Consider the following 14,560-nt stretch of genomic DNA (forward strand, 5'->3'; position numbering starts at 1 on the left):
CCTAATGGACATTTGTTGTACTGGTTACATTTTTCATTAGGGAAAATCAAGTCTGACATTTTAAAGTGAATATTACAAACTTTAGAAGCCTTTTTAAACCTCGAATGCACTATCAATTTGCATTTCCTTCTGTGCAGGAACATTCTCAGCAACAAAAGAGTGATCAAATTAAGAGCCTACATATGTAGAGCTGCAAGCGAGAGCAGGAGAAACTGAAATCTGCAGGCGACTGATATTTATTGCCCATGTTTGCACTGACAAGGTGTGAGTGGGAGATCCAGAACAACTCTCCCCCGGCCCCTTGAAATTACTCGTCCAGCGTTACCAACTCAGCAAGCGCTACCATGGTAGTTGAGAGCGGCAATTTAAATTTTAGCACCGAGGACAGCTCGGGGACGAACCTCAGCGCGAATGACAGTGTCCGCGACACTCTCATGTCCAGGGAGCAGTCCGAACTCGGCAGGACAGGGCACACAGTGGTAGCCGTGTTTCTCGGTGTCATTTTCCTGTTAGGATTCCTCAGCAACTTATTCGTCCTTCTCGTCTTTGCGCGGTTTCAGGTGTTGAGGACGCCCATCAACCTCATCCTGCTCAACATCTGTGTGAGCGACATGCTGGTGTGTATCTTCGGAACTCCCTTCAGTTTTGCCGCGAGCCTCTATGGCAGATGGCTCATCGGAGCCCACGGGTGCAAATGGTACGGTTTCGCCAACTCGCTTTTCGGTGAGTTGACTTGATGATCTGTAAGCTTCCTATCCTATTCATAATGGTAACGTTTCAGAGAGACTGGAATCCGAGGGAGAAAAGTACATAATCTCATGTTTCAACAGGTCCCCTCACGCCATGCTCTCTGTCCTGTGTGAGAGATGCTGCATGTAGTCGTGAATGTGATGGGTGATGAATTAACATAACAGTAAATACGCAACGAACAGTGTTGATCTTCGAGACACACTACAGTCAGTTTGACTGGTAAAGAGACATACTGTATTTTGGGTCAAATGTTCCCCAGTCGAACCAGTCTTTCTTGATACATGTTTGTATTTTTTGTTTGTTATGTAGGCCTAAGTTTACACTGTATTTTGTCCATAGCTCAACAATATACCAACTGTCACCTTGGTTAAGGCGTCTGCTAACCATTAGAATCATACCTACATGTTATTTAGCTGACTGGATTTTTGCCACAGCGGAAATGATCAACATTGTGCTCTTGTGCATGCTCTGCATGCCTTTCATACCAAGTGGAGTAACCTGGCCTTGTTCAGGACTTAAAATGCTGACATCTGGAGACAGAGTGTAATTTATATTACAGGTTTTAGAGCGCAAGGGTATGAGTTAAGGATTGCAATGTGAAAACGTTTACTTCCTCTATGCTCAAGCATGTGAATGTGTGTGCCACATGCATTGCAATGGCCAATTAGTAATGTACTCCGTGTAGACATTCTGGACAGTGTATTGCATGACCTTTACGTCTGATGAAGTCCCCAGCAAGAATGGAGCATTATGCTCACCACAGCTACAACTCTACCTCCATCCATTTCTCTGTGCAGGCATCGTTTCTCTAGTATCCCTGGCAATCCTCTCCTACGAGCGCTACTCCACGATATTGTGTTACACAAAGGCTGACCCGTCTGACTACAAGAAGGCCTGGCTGGCCATCGCGGGCGCCTGGCTCTACTCTTTGGTGTGGACGGTGCCACCTTTCTTTGGCTGGAGCAGCTACGGTCCAGAGGGGCCAGGCACCACGTGCTCAGTGCAGTGGCACCAGCGCTCTTCTCGAAACATCTCCTATGTCACCTGCCTCTTCATCTTCTGCCTCCTGCTTCCCCTGCTGCTCATGATGTTCTGCTATGGGAAGATCCTCTTTGCCGTCCGTGGGGTGAGTCAGTGTCGTTGGTTAACGCTGTACGGATTATATTGATCATGGTGAGAATTTTGATGATGATGAGTGGGCACCGCTTGCATGTGAAGATGACAATGGCCACAATTGATAATCATGTCACGGTTGATTATGTCTCTTCGACTGTTTGTCACGCAAACAACGTCGTTGATGTGCTGAAGGAGTTTTCAAATAGCTTTGCCCCGAGTAAACACCTTCACCCCTCTCTGATGGCAGCATCAGTCTCTCAAAAAGCATATTTCATCTCCCTCTCCAGAGAGCCATCAATCTGCCACGGCCTTGTCCTAGACCGCTCCCAAAAGTCTGCTCAGAGTGCTTCAGCTTGCTGCCTGACATGTGTAGAAAACTGACTACGATCAAGGCAGCACAAATACGTTTTTAAAAACGGTCCTTGAATTGCGGCACTTACACTCTCTTTCCTATCATGTCTCTGATGTGTCACTGAAGGGCATTTTTGCACACCTCCTAATGTGTTTTGTTAATGAATAAAAAATATATAAACTAGACTATGTAGCCTTTATGGCTGTGTGATCTTTAGGACTGTGTGATCTTTAGGGCTGTGTGATCTTTAGGGCTGTGATCTTTAGGACTGTGTGATCTTTAGGACTGTGTGATCTTTAGGGCTGTGATCTTTAGGACTGTGTGATCTTTAGGGCTGTGTGATCTTTAGGACTGTGTGATCTTTATGACTGTGTGATCTTTAGGACTGTGTGATCTTTAGGACTGTGTGATCTTTAGGACTGTGTGACCTTTAGGACTGTGTGATCTTTAGGACTGTGTGATCTTTAGGACTGTGTATCTTTAGGACTGTGATCTTTAGGACTGTGTGATCTTTAGGACTGTGTGACCTTTAGGGCTGTGATCTTTAGGACTGTGTGATCTTTAGGACTGTGTGACCTTTAGGGCTGTGATCTTTAGGACTGTGATCTTTAGGACTGTGTGATCTTTAGGGCTGTGATCTTTAGGGCTGTGTGATCTTTAGGGCTGTGTGATCTTTAGGGCTGTGGGATCTTTAGGACTGTGTGATCTTTAGGGCTGTGGGATCTTTATGACTGTGTGATCTTTAGGACTGTGTGATCACAGCAGAATGAATAGATTCCACATGTTATGGTGAAATATTAAAGACAGAGAAAATAATAGAAAAAGTAGTAAGTGGAAATGTCACAATGTTTGTATAGCAGACCTTAGTTAAATATATTAGCAAGAAATCCTTGAACTACACGTTCAGTCCAATGAAACCATTTGTCATGTTGGGACAGCTGTGACATTCTAGTGGCCAACATCATTAATGCTCAGTTCTGCCAGCTTGCAGTCCTCACTCTGAAGGCGAGGCAGGCTTGCTATTCCACCTTTCCACTAGTGCAATAGTGAAACATTTGGGACATAAACAAATGAAAACATAAATGATGCTTGACTCTCACACATTTTTGTGAAAAAAATATATAGAAGATGAGTAACAGCGGTTATGGCAATGACACCGTGTCTTTCCTCCAGGGGGAAAAATATGCCTAGAGAAATCAGGTTTACAACAGGCTGTCAGCCTTAACTAAAACATGGCTCATCCACAACACGGTACCCTTTGAGGTGGTGTCCTTCGCCTTGCGGCGGGAGACGGGGAGAGCTGAGGTTGATTGAGATAGCTGCTGACGCAACCTGTCTCAAAGTCGTCCGTCTTGGTGGCCAGAGCTCGTATAGGTCTCATGAATGAATCAACCCGGGGATTATTTTGAATCCAGATTGAATGTGTCTATCATTGGTCACTAATGACGACAACCTGTGTTACCGCTGGCTTCCTTGTTTTTATACCACATGTCACACAGAGGGACCAAGGACAAGACAACATCAGAAGTGTTTTGTAGAAGACTGACTGCCGTAGAGGGCATTCTGATGGTAACCAGAATTTCTCAAGGTCCTTCTGAAACCAAACGCTCGGAGGAGCACCCAGATCGCCTGTCCTATATCCTAACATAAACATATCAGTCTTTGTTCACTCTCCTTTCATTCCGATAGATATTCCCGGTGGCCATTTAGGAACACGTTTTCTTGGTGTTAGGCCACAAATGCATGCCGCTTGGGTATGAGTTTGAGCACCAGTTTTGCTACGCTTTTACACTGTAGACCTACTGTGGTTTTATGCATTAGGCAGTCTTCAGTACAGCTTGACTTTCTCAGCAAATCCGTAGGACTCAATAATGACTGCGCCGTAGGTGGCTGACAAGTTGGAATGACAGCAGAAATGGACGAGGTTGTTGATTTACCCCCCCATTGTGTTTGATTTCCTCTGTCAGTTGTCAAGGCTTGTTCCACTCCAGTGGGACGTATATTTGTTGTGGTTCGATTATTAAGATGAGAGATGACTTTTCATTCATGTAAACAAGTTGAGATTTCTTTTAGCCAGATTTCTCTGTTTCTCCAGAGAGTTTTCTTATTTGGTGAAAAATGCGACAAATTTAGTTACTAGGTAGTCTACATCTGAGTTGCTAAATTGTAATTGATGGGGGGTAATATTGTTCCACATCCATCAACAAGAAGCTATCTCCACCCCACTATTCTCATCATTACCTATAGTTTACCATGCAGGGAGAACTATGAGTTATATGCAGCATATCAAATTATTCATGGGTTTCATGGGGAATACTTGTCACGGTTGTCGTAAGGATTGGACCAAAACGCAGCAGGAATATGTATACTCATCTTTTTATTTGAAGAAAGAGAAACAACACGTATACAAAAAAATGAACAAAACGAAACAGTCCTGTCAGGTGCAACAAACACTAAACAAGGAACAACTACCCACAAATCCCATAGAAAAACACCCCCTCTTAAATAGGACCTTCAATTAGAAGCAACTAGGAGCAGCTGCTTCCAATTGAAGGTCAACCCAACAAACACCACATAGAAATAGACATACTAGAACTAACATAGAAATAGACTAACAAAGAACATAGCCCAACAAACCCCGAAACACTCTAAACAAACACCCCCCTGCCACATCCTGACCAAACTACAATAACAAATAACCCCTTATACTGGTCAGGACGTGACAATACTTGTGCAGAAAAACATTAGAGGTCATGACTTCATCGTTTCTTAAGTGGGCAAACAGAATATGTATAGACTTCAAGGAGTAAATAAATGATCATATAGTTTTTCCTGCACAACGGGGACTGATGCGCATCTCAGAATCAGTGTTGTTTTCCATCATTTAACCATTCGATTTCAGGTCTCGAGCATATTCCATGGAGATTTGGCCACCACATTTTAGCCATTATTAACCATGACCTCTAGCTTCTATGCCTGTTTTTTTAGGTTAAAGCTCCCACCCTATGACTGTCTGTGTAATGGTTATATGATTTCCCTGCGTAAACATTAAATAAGCGTGTTTTATGTGTTCCTTCCCTGATATACTGAAATCACGAGGCAGCCTTTACACTGCTGTCACTGTAACCTAAACCTGACCACTGAGAATGTTAATGACCCGACGGTAGTGAGGCTTTGGTACAGGGTTTCGTAAGGTAACTTGAATAAAATGTGTTATCTCCTCAGGTAGCCAAAATCAACCAGTCGTCTGCACAGCGGCGGGAGACCCATGTGTTGGTGATGGTCGTCTCCATGGTGTCCTGCTACCTGCTGTGCTGGATGCCCTACGGGGTGGTGGCTCTGCTGGCCACCTTCGGCCAGGTTGGCCTGGTCAGCCCCACCACAAGCATTGTCCCCTCCATCCTTGCCAAAAGTAGCACCTTTCTCAACCCTGTCATATACGGGCTTTTAAATAACCAGGTAACGGCTTATCAACGGGACACTGGCCATTTTTCTACTTCTCAGTGATTTGATATGGAAATGGGGGAAACCTTTTACGTCAGTACTCCGTTATTACACATTGGACGCATTGATGATGTCATGTGTGCCAGTTCTACAGGTGCTTCCTGGCCTTCGTGAGCTGTGGGTCAGAGCCAGCAGGCAGCCACACCCTCCACACCCTGCCCAGCAGCCGAGTGGTTGGCCCTAATGGCAACTCTCCAGTCCCAGAGGAGCCCGGTACACGCGAGCCTCTGGACGGCAGTGGGACCTCCTCGAAGACTCAGACATGTGGTCAGCAGAGAGAGAAACCTGACCTGATCCTGGTTGTGCACTACACCCCTTGAGGAACAGAGGTATTTTGGGCCGTGGAGAAAGAGCCCACTCCCCTGCTCATAAGAGCCAAAACACATGATGCCCCACACGGCAAAATATGATATGATAGAGGAAGTTATCTATTCTGCTGCAAACCGGAGATACATAAGTATCTCTCTTTTCGTTAGATGGTGTTATTTGTCACCTGGATGTGTAAATGCTCTGTCGTTTATATCGCAGCCACCTTTTCCTTCACCCTGCGGTTGAATGTGTGCTGTTCGGCCACAAGGTGGCAGCCTGCTGTAACATTGACCTATGTTGGAGTCTGTAGAGATAAAAAACATTCATCCGTCTTAGCCCCACATACCACCAGATGTAAAATCTCCTGTATATAATCTTTGTACCAAGCGGCCGGTGAGTTGATGTGTCTGCAGAACTTGACGGCAGTGTTTCCGATGTAGATTACGAGACGACAACCCCCATTGTTCATCATGGGTTCTCTCTCTCACATGTAACTAGAACCCGGACGCCTTGTTGTGTCCGCATGTTCAAACACAGTACCGTTCACAACGCTCCCGGTATTCATGTTGAGAATCACCATTCATCTACAAGATGGTTGTCACATTATTATTAAGAGGCTCTGATAGGGGGCTCCCAACCTTTTCTTTATCGATGAACATTGTTACACTTTGACATTGGGTTATCATTGATGTAGTGACCTGTTTAATAAAGATGTTTTACAAAGATGATGTGTAAAAGGAAGATTCGGTGTTATTTGGACCGTCGCCCTGTTGAAAGGCTGCCCGCTACATCTCATTTTCACCACTAGATGGCACTCTGAGTCCCAATAGGCTTTTATCACTTCAATGAACCACACCTCACAATGGAATGCCACGAGCAGAGGTAAACCACTTCTAAGGTCATGGGCTAGAAGAGTTTCAGCTGTTGTCAGAATTGACTTCTCGTAGCATGTTTAGGAGAACTTACGCAGCAGGTTAGGACAATAATCGTGGCGGGTTAGGAAAGGGTTAGGGTTAGCTAAAATGCCAAAAAGAAAAGATACATCTAAAGATCAAGTTGACAAAAGCTGGAATCCCATCTAGACGTGACCCACTTCAAACCCGTGTGATTCATGATGTAGCCTCCCCCTTTTTATGTGACAGTCCTGTGAAGTTGATTGTTCCTCTTCTTTCTGCATACAGCTACTGTACCAGGGGGCTTTATAATACAGCAATAGCTCATCTCTCTGTCCAAAATGACCCAGATGTGACGATAGGAAAGTGGACAAAAACAGGGACCAAAGCAAATGTCTGTAGAGGGAGGGGACCGTGATGGAGAGGGAGAGAGAGTCATTGATTGGCCCAGTGCTCCGAGCCTATCAGGTGGTCAGGGGTAGAGGTGTACCCTACTAGCCTGGAGCCTTGGTCTGCCACTGAGAGGAGAGACTTCTGAAAATAAGTTTAAAAGTAATGAAGGGGAGTAGACACAAATGCATGCACGAACACACAGAGAGGAAAATAAAATACTTTGGAATCAGAAAAGCCGAGCGACATTTTTGATGAATGACGAGGACCTAGAATGTTTTACAAATAGTTTATTTTTCTCTTTCTTCAGATAATCAAATAATAGTTGACTATAAACGGTTTTGTGAATGCTAGGTCTCTTCAACTTCCCTTCCCTCCTCTTCAGCCTCAACTGTAGATGGAATTTCATATTTGCTCATCGGTTTCTCCTCTCCCAAATGTTCCAAAGAGGTGGAAGATTCATTTTTGTTCAGTTGAGTGAGTATGAGAGAAGAGCCAGTCTTAGTCTGTGACTGGTTAGGCCCCTCGCCTCCTCCTCCTCCCCTGGCTGTTTCCATGGTTGCAGGGTCAGGGGCCCCCCTCCTGCTGGGCCCTGATCCAAGACAGGCCAGCACCTCAGCAGGGGTGCAATTACTGCAGGCTCGAGCCTGTCACCACAACCTTCACCACCACCACCACCACCACCACCATGGCTGACTGCTCCTCTCCTATGACAGGAGTTTCCTCAGAACAGTGCCGTGGAGGGCAATGAGGATGATTGTGGTGAAGAGGAAGCAGGAGAACAGGGAAGATGAAGATATGGGGGAATTTTGAAAAAATAAATAAATTGAAATCAAATATGTGGGAAGCATGATTACTCAATCGCTTGTGAAATTGCGGTGATATTACTGAGTATACATTTGATACTTGTGAAGTTGTCCCCCAAAACCGACAGGAAGTCTGTTGACATTGGCACAGCCAGGCTATCCTTTAGAAATCAGCACGACTAGACCCCCTCAACGATGACACAGACACTTGCGTGACAAAGGGCCGTTGGAAACTGCTTATATCGGTTGATCCTCTTAGAACGTAGTGCGAGCTAAGCCAGCAGATCTAGACGAATAGAGATGAAGGGTAGGCTGAGGAGGTGAGTAAGTGTTGTGTGCCCGTTCAAGGCCAACAGTAAAAGAAACACTTGCAATAGATAATACATGAACGGTGCAGTGCATTGATTTAAATATGGGTTCTCTCTGCTCCCGTGCTCATCGTCAAAAGTGCATTCATTGTAATAATCTGATGAAGGATATCCAGGCATTTCAACACAATTTCTTCATTTTCTAAGCAGATGATATCTCATAGGCTACATTGAGAGCAGATTAGTGTACGGATCTACACAATGTACAGCATCATGATAAATAATAGGGAACGCTAAATTAAAGTAGAAACAATTTATTGGCCATTTGGGATAGACCGCACGGATGGGATCCTTTCCAACAAATCAACGAGCCATAAATTAAAGGCCACCATTTTTTTTTTTTAAAAGGTCAGATTTATGTAATTTATTTTATTCTTCCTGATATTTATTAAACTTTTGCCTTGTTCTATGGTAGTTTACATTTAGCTTTCATTTCATTTTTGAATTCCAGCGGGGGAAACAACAGATGCCTACCTGAGTCTGAATCTGATGCTAGTTTGACGAGCTGAACAACATACTAGGCCTATACCAGATGTATTTAAATTGCTTGTTTAAAATCTTTCCCTTGATGTTCAACTGAATACTTTCAGATTATTTTGTGTCTTGTGGGCAGTAATGGGTTGTCAATTTTAGCATTGTCCTCAAATAATGGATCATGGGAATCTTTTAGCAAAAGGTAGGCTACCCCTCCAACATCTAAAAAATAAACGCCTAAACATCTATACAAATGGATGTTATCTTATCTAAGTTATTAGACTCAACATCGTATAAAATTCTCATAAACATATTTCTTATTAAAGCTTTGACTGAAGTTGCCTGCCTCTTATGAATGTGATAGAAATATAATTTGTATTTGATTTATTTATATCCGTAAATGTATACACCAACATTATAATACGTTCCAACAAAAATACAATTAAATAAATGATATTATAAACTGTATATTTCAAGATAGAGAAATAAAGCCATTCATTTTTATGTTCTTTTCTAAAGGCGACATGGAATGTCGACCACAGTAGACCTATCTTTTTCTGTCTTAAAACGGATTCTGACAAAAGAGCTAAAATAGGCTAGCGCTAGCCTATTAACATGCAAATTAGACTAGACTGTTCTTCAACTCTATTTATTCATACATTTCCTCGGTCATGTGCATTCCTTATTTCTTTTTCATACACTTGGTTTCTATAGGCCTATTTGGCTTTTGCTTATTCATTTCGTATATTTTTGTCTTTCATCGTGTATTCATTTATTTGTCTATTTATCAGTAGCCCATAGGCTTATATAGAGGCCTGTCTATTAATTTAAAGGCTTTGTGTGGGTCACATTTTCATCTGTTATACAGTCAATGTGTAGTCTATTCCAAGGATAAGACTTTTCCAAACATTTGGGAGGGAGGACACAGAATAAAAATGACTCCAAAATGACTCAATTTTATGATGGCGCCTTTAAAGCATAACACTAAGGCAATGCATAGGCCTATACCCTGTGTTTTCTGTAACTTTGTTGAAAACTTGGCAAACGTAGGCCTATAGGCCTGTGTTCCTAATTCTATTGACGTTTTAGTGTTTACACTTGGACAGTTAAACCTTTCAAACGTACCATTCAACCAAATTGGTTGAGAGATCCTCTTTGAATATTGACTTATGACGTTTGACCAGCAGCATGGACGTTTTTGTCGAGTCTTCGATGGTTGAGGATGTAGGTCTACACGGAGCTGGTGGCGTGGACGACTCATATCCAGAAGTTCCCGTTGGGGAGTTCTCCGAGGGTTGAGATTTGTGAACCTGCGAAGTGAGAACATTTATTGTACATTTGATCATTTAAAACTGTATTTTTTTGATTGATCCAATTGATAAAAAAAATGCCTATGTAGTCCTTCCGTTGTTTTTGTAATATTTTTTGTGTGTTTAAAAAAACATTGAAATAACAATGCAGAAACGTGATTTCTAGGTCATATAAGCCTACAGGTAACTGCCAAAATAATGGAAACACTTGAGTAAACGAGGGATAAAACGTCTATTGAAAGCATTTGCTTCCACACAGGTGTGGTTCCTGAGTTAATTAAGCAATTAAAGTCCCATCGTGCTTAGGGTAAAGTATAAAAATGCTGGGCAGGCCATTACTTTGGATAGCCCTCATAGGATGACAATGCTCCCATCCATAAGGCAGGAACGGTCACAATGGTTTGATGAGCATGAAAACGATGTGAACCATATGTCATGGCCGTCTCAGTCACCAGATCTCAACCCAATGGAACACTTATGGGAGATTCTGGAGCGGTGCCTGAGACGGCATTTTCCACCACAATCAACAAAACACTAAATGATGGAATTTGTCGTGGAAGAATGGTGTCGCAACCCCCAGACACTCTATGCCAAGGTTAATTGAAGCTCTTCTGTCTCCTGATGGCCTTAGCGCCCTATTGACACTTTATGTTGGTGTTTCCTTTATTTTGGCAGTTACAGGTACATTCGCATTCATCCTCCAGAAGAAAAAAAATGGCTTACCTTCGAGTGTTTCCTCAGAGAGCTGGGATGAGTGTAGGCTTTGTCGCACAGCTTGCAGATGTATGGCTTGTCTGAGGTATGAACGTGCATGTGTTTTTTTCTGTCGCTGCTATTTGCGAACCGCCTGTCGCAGCCTTCGAATTCGCATTTGAAGGGTTTCTCACCTGCCAAAGAAAATGTGTAGCCTAATTTTAACATAGACGTGGAGTTCAGAAATTGTAATGCGTTGTAGGTCAAAATTGCAGTTGGATAGGCCTATTGACTGGTAATTGGCCAAAGTTGGACCCATAGCAGTCTTAAACAAAGAGCATTGTAACTTCAACCAAGTTCAAATAAAACATTAAATATTGCGTGTTAGGCCGGTTGGTTTTATAGCATGTATGGCAGGCTCATTACCCGTATGAATCCTTTTATGTATTTTCAAATTTTCCGACCTGGCAAACATTTTCCCACAGCCATGAAAGGGACAATTGAATGGCTTTTCTCCAGTGTGTACACGCATGTGGTTGACTAATTTATACTTCGCTTTAAAAGATTTGCCTTCTCTCGGACAATCCTCCCAAAAGCAAGTATGCAGACTCTGGTCTGGACCGCCGACGTGATCCATGGAGAGGTGCGTAACCAGCTCGGACATACAGCAAAACATCTTGCCGCACGTTTTTTGGAGTTGATTCGTCTGATTCGCATCTATCCATTTACAAGTGACATCCTGCTGAGAGTGCTGTCGCATGTATCGAAAGAAAGCACCGTGACCAGTCTGTGTAGTCACTCTCATGCCCATGTCCACATTGTGATCAAAGTGTCGCTGGGTATCACTGAAATGCGGGTGCGGGCCCGAGACAGGTTGATGCGGATCTGCTCCCACGTATATGTCTCCCTGTGTACCCAAATGCGCCCTGCTATTCGCCATGTATCCATTTGGGGATGCGCTCTGTTCACCTATAGACGAAAATAGAGTGTGCGCTCGGTTTTCAGAGATCCTTGGGGGAATTCGCACACTTCCTGTTGCGGTGCGGCTGAAAAATCCGTGCCGAGTATCTCTTGCTGCGGAATCGACTATGTCTGGAGTGCGATAGGTAAACGTAAAATTCCTGGAATCGATAGCTCTGTATCCATGTGAGCCGATGTGGCCTCCGTAGTGGCTTCCTAGCGCAGCTGCGTATCCAGAGACTTGGGGAATAAACTGGGACTTCTGTGCGGGGGCAATGTCTTGACACGCGGCAATGAGATTGAAGGCTGTGAAGTGAGAGGTCTCTCCATACGGGCTGATCCCTAACCGAAGGTCGTTGTCCCCCGGTTCATGTTGTCTTGGTATTCCAAAGCCCCCGACACCAAGCGCGGAGAATTGCGCACCACCATCAACTAGCTTGGTCATTGAAACGCAGAAGACGGAAAACAAATAAAGCAATACGGAAACCTTTTACAGCTTCATAACAGCCAAGTGGTCTCCAACATGGCCATACTGCGCGAAAATCGTATGTATGCTTCCATTCTGTTAAATGTTGGTTTTCAGAAGGCACAAAGTGAGAGGGGGTTAAACTCCTAACACTTTCGATTACGTAGGCTATAGTAGCCTAAATGTATTTGGTCGAATCAAGTCAATCACTCCACCCAAATACGACGACAGCAGCACCCATACAGTAACCAATGACATCCAAGATAACCTCTTGGCACGTGATTTTTCGCACAGTGAATTAATTGACAAGCTATTTCCTCATTGCAAACTGGTAGCCCGCATGTCCTCTAAAGCGTCTATAGTAACACCAAACCCGTCAAGCTGTACTATTCCATGTCTATCATAAAGTGTACCTTTATTCCCATGTCTTCCATGACTCTGCTTCGCGTCATTGCTATATGCTTGACACTAATTACCACCACTACCTGCAATGATGCTGCTGCTGCTGCTTTAGATCGGCAATGTATGGAATTTCAGTATTGGGTAATTCAACCAAACCCGCACTGTAGTATTTACACCGTAACTTCTCACGTGTTACCGGACAGGTCTTTAAAGCCCATGCCCATGAAAATGCCTCCACATAAAAATTACATTTCTGCAGGTTGCAAAATGATTACAGTGAACCAAAATATAAATGCAACATGCAACAATTCCAAAGATGTGACTGAGTTACAGTTCATAGAAGGAAACCAGTCAATTCAATTAGGCCCTAATCTATGGGTTTCACATGACTGGGAATAAAGATATGCATCTGTTGGTCACAGATACCTTTAAAAAAAGTAAGGGCTTGATTCAGAAAACCAGTCAGTATCTGGTGTGACCACCATTTGCCTAATGCAGCATGACACATCTCCTTCGCATAGAGTTGATCAGGCTGATTGTGGAATGTTGTCCCACTCCTCTTCAAAGTCTGTGCGAAGTTTCTGGATATTGGCGGGACCTGGATCACACTTTCGTACACGTCAATCCAGAGCATCCCAAACATGCTCAGTGGGTGACATGTCTGGTGATTATGCAGACCATGGAAGAACTGGGACATTTTCAGCTTCCAGGAATTGTCTACAGATCCTTGCGACATGGGGCTGTGCATTATCATGCTGAAACATGAGCTGATGGTTGGGGATGAATGGCACAACAATGGGACTCAGGATCTCGTCACGGTATCTCTGTGCATTCAAATTACCATCCATAAAATGCTATTGTGTTCATTGTCCGTAGCTTATGCCTGCCCATACCAACACCCCACCTCCACCATGGGACACTCTGTTCACAATGTTGACAAGGGGCCATGCAGGCTACCTTGCGACATGGGGCTGTGCACTATCATGCTGAAACATGAGGTGATTGCGGCGGATGAATGGCACTACAAAAGGACTCAAGATCTCGTCACAGTATCTCTGTGCATTCAAATTGCCATCCATAAAATGCAATTGTGTTCATTGTCTGTAGCTTATGCCTGCCCATACCATAACCCCAACACCACCATGGGGCACTCTGTTCACAATGTTGACATCAGCAAACCGCTCTCCCACACAACGCCATACAAGCTGTCTGCCATCTGCCTGGTACAGTTGAAACGGGATTCATGCGTGAAGAACACACTTCTCCAGCGTACCAGTGGCCATCCATGGTGAACATTTGCCCACTGAAGTCGGTTACGACGTCGAACAGCAGTCAGGTCAAGACCCTGGTGAGGACGACGAGCACGCGCATGAGCTTCCCTGAGACGGTTGCTGACAGTTTGTGTGGAGGTCCTGGGCTGGCGTGGTTACATGTGGTCTGCAGTTGTGAGGCCGGTTGGACGTAATGCCACAAATTCTCTTAAACAACATTGGAGGCTTCTTATAGTAGAAAAATGAACATTCAATTCACTGACAGCAGCTCTGGTGGACATTCCTGCAGTCAGCATGCCAATTGCACACTCCCTCAAAACTTGAGACATCTGTGGCATTGTGTTGTGTGACAAAACTGCACATTTTAGAGTGGCCTTTTATTGTCCCCAGCACAAGGTGTACCTGTGTAATGATCATGCTGTTTAATCAGCTTCTTGATATGCCACATCTGTCAGGTGGATGGATTATCTTGGCAAAGGAGAAATGCTCACTAACA

At 43.9% G+C, this 14,560-nt stretch overlaps 2 protein-coding genes across 5 annotated transcripts; one reads left to right on the forward strand and one right to left on the reverse strand.

Annotated features, from left to right (window-relative positions):
* Positions 1–205: 205 nt before the first annotated feature.
* LOC106602966 (pinopsin) lies at positions 206–6,756 on the forward strand. 2 transcript variants are annotated; one of them, XM_014196029.2, is made up of 4 exons: positions 206–723; positions 1,548–1,876; positions 5,444–5,677; positions 5,817–6,756. In XM_014196029.2, the coding sequence occupies exons 1-4, from the start codon at positions 345–347 to the stop codon at positions 5,904–5,906; spliced, it is 1,032 nt and encodes a 343-aa protein (XP_014051504.2). In that variant the 5' UTR covers positions 206–344; the 3' UTR covers positions 5,907–6,756. The 2 variants fall into 2 exon arrangements, with proteins under 2 accessions (XP_014051504.2, XP_014051503.2); XM_014196028.2 differs by having other exon boundaries at positions 213–723; positions 5,809–6,756.
* Positions 6,757–6,798: 42 nt separating this feature from the next.
* Positions 6,799–12,596, reverse strand: LOC106602965 (zinc finger protein ZIC 3). Of its 3 annotated transcripts, none has more exons than XM_014196027.2 (4): positions 11,392–12,596; positions 10,996–11,159; positions 10,088–10,272; positions 6,799–7,458 (listed from the first exon to the last, which is right to left on the reverse strand). In XM_014196027.2, coding segments are annotated over exons 1-4 (1,329 nt in total). In that variant the 5' UTR covers positions 12,371–12,596; the 3' UTR covers positions 6,799–7,457. The 3 variants fall into 3 exon arrangements, with proteins under 3 accessions (XP_014051502.1, XP_014051501.1, XP_045572846.1); XM_014196026.2 differs by lacking the exon at positions 6,799–7,458 and adding an exon at positions 7,590–8,406; XM_045716890.1 differs by lacking the exon at positions 6,799–7,458 and having other exon boundaries at positions 7,590–10,272; positions 11,392–12,595.
* Between the last annotated feature and the right edge of the window lie 1,964 nt (positions 12,597–14,560).

The sequence above is a fragment of the Salmo salar genome, chromosome ssa04 (genome assembly GCF_905237065.1).
Source record: "Salmo salar chromosome ssa04, Ssal_v3.1, whole genome shotgun sequence".
NCBI lineage: Eukaryota > Metazoa > Chordata > Actinopteri > Salmoniformes > Salmonidae > Salmo > Salmo salar.